This window comes from Chrysochloris asiatica, unplaced genomic scaffold (assembly GCF_000296735.1).
Source record: "Chrysochloris asiatica unplaced genomic scaffold, ChrAsi1.0 scaffold00052, whole genome shotgun sequence".
Classification (NCBI taxonomy): domain Eukaryota; kingdom Metazoa; phylum Chordata; class Mammalia; order Afrosoricida; family Chrysochloridae; genus Chrysochloris; species Chrysochloris asiatica.
Window position 1 is genome coordinate 12511889 of NW_006408570.1, and position 3930 is coordinate 12515818.

At 40.5% G+C, this 3930-nt stretch overlaps 1 protein-coding gene across 3 annotated transcripts in view; it reads right to left on the minus strand.

Moving 5' to 3' along the window:
• ACTR2 (ARP2 actin-related protein 2 homolog (yeast)) overlaps window positions 1-3930 on the minus strand; it is a 50526-nt gene that overhangs the window by 13781 nt on the left and 32815 nt on the right. For all 3 annotated transcript variants that reach the window (XM_006862951.1, XM_006862952.1, XM_006862953.1), the window contains one exon: window positions 1732-1868. In XM_006862951.1, the coding sequence (XP_006863013.1) occupies window positions 1732-1868 (137 nt within the window). The remainder of the gene's footprint in view (window positions 1-1731; window positions 1869-3930) is intronic.

A 3930-nucleotide genomic window follows, 5' to 3' on the forward strand; every position in this document is an offset into this window, starting at 1 on the left:
ATATACTCTTGTCTAGTTATCTAGTAATGCTATAACATAAGACCACAAGTGGGCAACTTTAACAAATAGAAAATTATTTTCCAATAGTTTGTTGTTGTTGTTAGGTACCGATTCATAGCGACCTTATGCACAGTAGAACGAAACACTGCCAGATCCTGGGCCAACCTCACTACCTACGGTTGCCATGCTTAAGTCCATTGATGCTGCTACTTGGCCAATCCATCTTGTTGGGGGTCTTCCTCTTTTTTACTGACCCTCCACCTTACCAAACATGACATCCTTCTCCAGCGACTGGTCCCTCCCGACAACATGTGCAAAGTATGAGAGATGAAGCCTGGCCATCCTGGCCTCCAAGGAGCACTCTTGGCTGTACTTCTTCCAAAATGGATCTATCTACTGGTTCTTTTGATAGCCCATGGCACTTTCAATATTCTCTTCCAACACCACAACTCAAAAGCATCAATTCATCTACAGTCTTCCTTATTCACTGCCTAGCTTTTGAATGCATATGAGGTTATTGAAAACACCATGGCTTGGGTCAGGCACACCTTGCTCTTCAACACTTTAAAAGGGTCTTGTGCAGCAGATTTGCCTAATCCAATAGTTTAGAAAGCTAGGAATCCTAATTCAGAGCACCAATTCTACGAAAAGGCTTTCATTGTCAGCGCCAAAGGAACTCCTTCCCTTCTGAGCTTCAGCTCCTGGCTGGCTTGGCATGAGTCTTATCTTAACTCAGCTTCCTAGCTTGCTTGCTCAATCTCTTTTAGGTCTCAAAAAAGATCAACTCAAAATATACCCTACATGAATCCTGCCTCACTGACAGAACAGAGACCACCCATTCTCAAATGGGATTATAATCACAGGCACAGAGATTAGGATACATACCACATATTCTAGGAGAACACAATTCACAATCTGTAACAAAGTCTTATATGAGGGGGTTTCAAACAATTTTTGGAAAAATTCAGTTATCCAAATTCCATTTTTCAAAAAACTTTTTGAAGTCCCCTCATCTACTTTTTCTACAAATCTCTCAGAGAACACTAACTAATTATCCTCAGAAATAAACTTCAAAATAGTAACTACAAACAGTTGGATTCTATGCCATGAAAAGTATGTAACACTAAAGTTCTGTCACATTTAGGCCCTATTTTTATCAAATATCTTTAATTTGCTATCAGCATTTGGGGGACAGAATAATAAATACAATACAGATCATTGGTGGTGATGATGGTATGCCACCACGTCAGTTCTGACTCACAGGGACCCTGTATGGGGTTTCTGAGGCTGTAACTCTTCAGGGAGAAGAAAGCATCACTGAGGTGTGGCTGGCAGATTTGAACTGCTAACCTTGCAGTCAGTAGCCCAATGCGTAATCATTATGCTACCAGGGATACTCCCAATTAACATAACATTTAAATTATACCTCTTCAAAGGTTTTACTGTAGAAAAGGTTGCCTGAGAGCTGTCCAAGGAAGTGTGAGTTTGACACTCCCATCACTGAAATGCCTTCGTCTCCTGCCCATTTCTCATGAATAGCATACCAGAGATCCTGTGTGTTAACCAATGTGTGGATTTGTATATGAAAATTATGATAATTGAGTGATTTCTCAAGTTGTGCAATGACTGGCTAGAATCTGGACATGATATACTCAACTTTACATTAATTTGGCAAATACAAACTACCAGACTTAATTTTGATAATTTCTATGATCTTTTCCTTTCACTTACCTTGATGAGATATCTGGTAATATCCCTTCCAGCAATATCAAGTCTCCTGGTAAGGTGTGGGAGAGAAAAGCCTTCATAAACTGGGCAAATGTGAGTTACACCGTCTCCAGAATCTACCACTACACCAGTCAGTAAACCTGTGGAAGAACCATCAGAGTTTAAGTAAAAAGCCAAATCTGAAAATCAAAGCCATCAATAAGTTTCAAATATTAGTAAAGATGTCAAATGAACAACTTGGTAGTGGCTGTATGTTGTGTAGTCGGTTCTGACTCATAATAGCACCCTGTTTAGGGTTTCTGAGGCTGCAAATGTTTATGGGAGCAGAAAGCCTCATCTACCTCCCGTCAAGTAGCTGGTGCAATCAAGCTGCTAACCTTGTGGTTAGGAACGAAATGCACAACCTACTAAAAGCCACCAGAGCTCCTTAAACAACTTTTAACAGCTTAACCAACTGGAAAGGTCTAGAAGCCAACATGTCTTTATGTGATTGTTTTGAAGTTGTTTCTAGTATCTACCGCTAAAACTGGGTAGACTCTGACTCATTGCAACCCTACAGAACAGAGTAAAACTGCTCAATAGGGTTTCTAAGACCGTAAATCTGTGGCGGGAGAGGCTGGTGGGTTTGAACTGCCACCCTACATATTAGCAGCCCAATGTTTAATCTCTCATGTCTCTTTATGAGGCTTTTAATCTAATCATGTGCTACCCTAGAAGATGAAAAGAAATAGACCCTTAGCGTCTTAGGAATGGAAAATACAAGTTCTTAAAGCTCATTTTTTTTCCCAATTTAATTTTCATCCCCAAATACCCTTGAATTGCATTTTCTAAAGCATTGTGGGTTACTTTTATGAGAACCACTATGAAAGGTTAGTATTACACTAAGTTGATAGTTATTGTGTATTGTCGAGTTGGGTCTGACTAATAGAGACCCTGTTCAGGATTCTCAAGAGCAGCTGGTGGGTATGAACTGCTAACATTGTGGTTACCTGACCAGTGCTTATCCTACAGTGCCACCCCATGGCCAAAGTTGATAGTGAACCTGTTGAAATAATCTAGTATTTCTGCTACATGTTGTTGTTTTTAGCTGCCATCGAGTCAATACTGACTCATAGCGTCCCTACACACACAGAATGAAACACTGCCTGGTCCTGGGCCATCCTCACAATCACTGCTAGGCTTGAGCCCATTCGCTGTCACCACTAGGCCAATGCATCTTGTTGGGGGTCTTCCTCTTTTTCTCCTATCGTCCATTTTACCAAGCATGATCTTCTTCTCAGTGAATGGTCCCTCCTGATAATATGTCCAAAGTATGAGAGACAAAGTCTGGCCATCCTGGCTTCCAAGGAGCACTGTGGCTGTACTTCTTCCAACACAGATCTGTTTGTTCTTTTGACATTTCATGGTACTTTCAATATTCTCCTCCAACACCATGACTTAAGCACATCAATTCTTCTACAGTCTTCGTTGTTCACTGTCCAACTGCCATATGCATATGAGGTTATTGAAAATACCATGGCTTGGGTCAGGCACAACTCAGACCACAAACTTACATCTTTGCTCTTCAACACTTTAAAGAGGTCTTATGCAGCAGACTTGCCTAATGCAATGTGTTGTTTGATTGCTTGACTGTTGCTTCCATGAGTGTTGATGGCTGATCAAAGCAAAATCAAGTCTTTGACAACTTCAGTCTGTTCTCCACTTATATGGATGTTATTTATTAGTCCAGTGGTGAGGATTTTTGTTTTCTTTACATTGAGGTGCATACCGAAGGCTGTGTCGTCTTTGATTTTCATCAGTATTTTAAATCCTCTTGGCTTTCAGCAAGCAAGGTTGTATCATTTGCATATCAAGTTGTTAATGATTCTTCCTCCTATCCAGATGCCACATTGTTGTTATAGTTGCTGTTATGTGCTGTGGAGTCGGTTCCAACTCATAGCGACCCTGTACAGGGTTTCCAAGGTTGTAAATCTTTATGGGAGCAGAAAGCCTCATCTTTCTCTCACGGAACAGCTGGTAGTTTAGAACTGCTGACCATGAGATCAGCAGCCCGATTTGTAACCACTATGCTAGTGGAGTTCCTTGTGTCCCTCAAAAATATGTGTTCTAATGAAACAAGTTATATGAATGGTTGAATGTGAAACTGATGATGTGCCCTGTAAACTTTCACTCAATCCACAATAAAAACCTTAAATTAAAAAA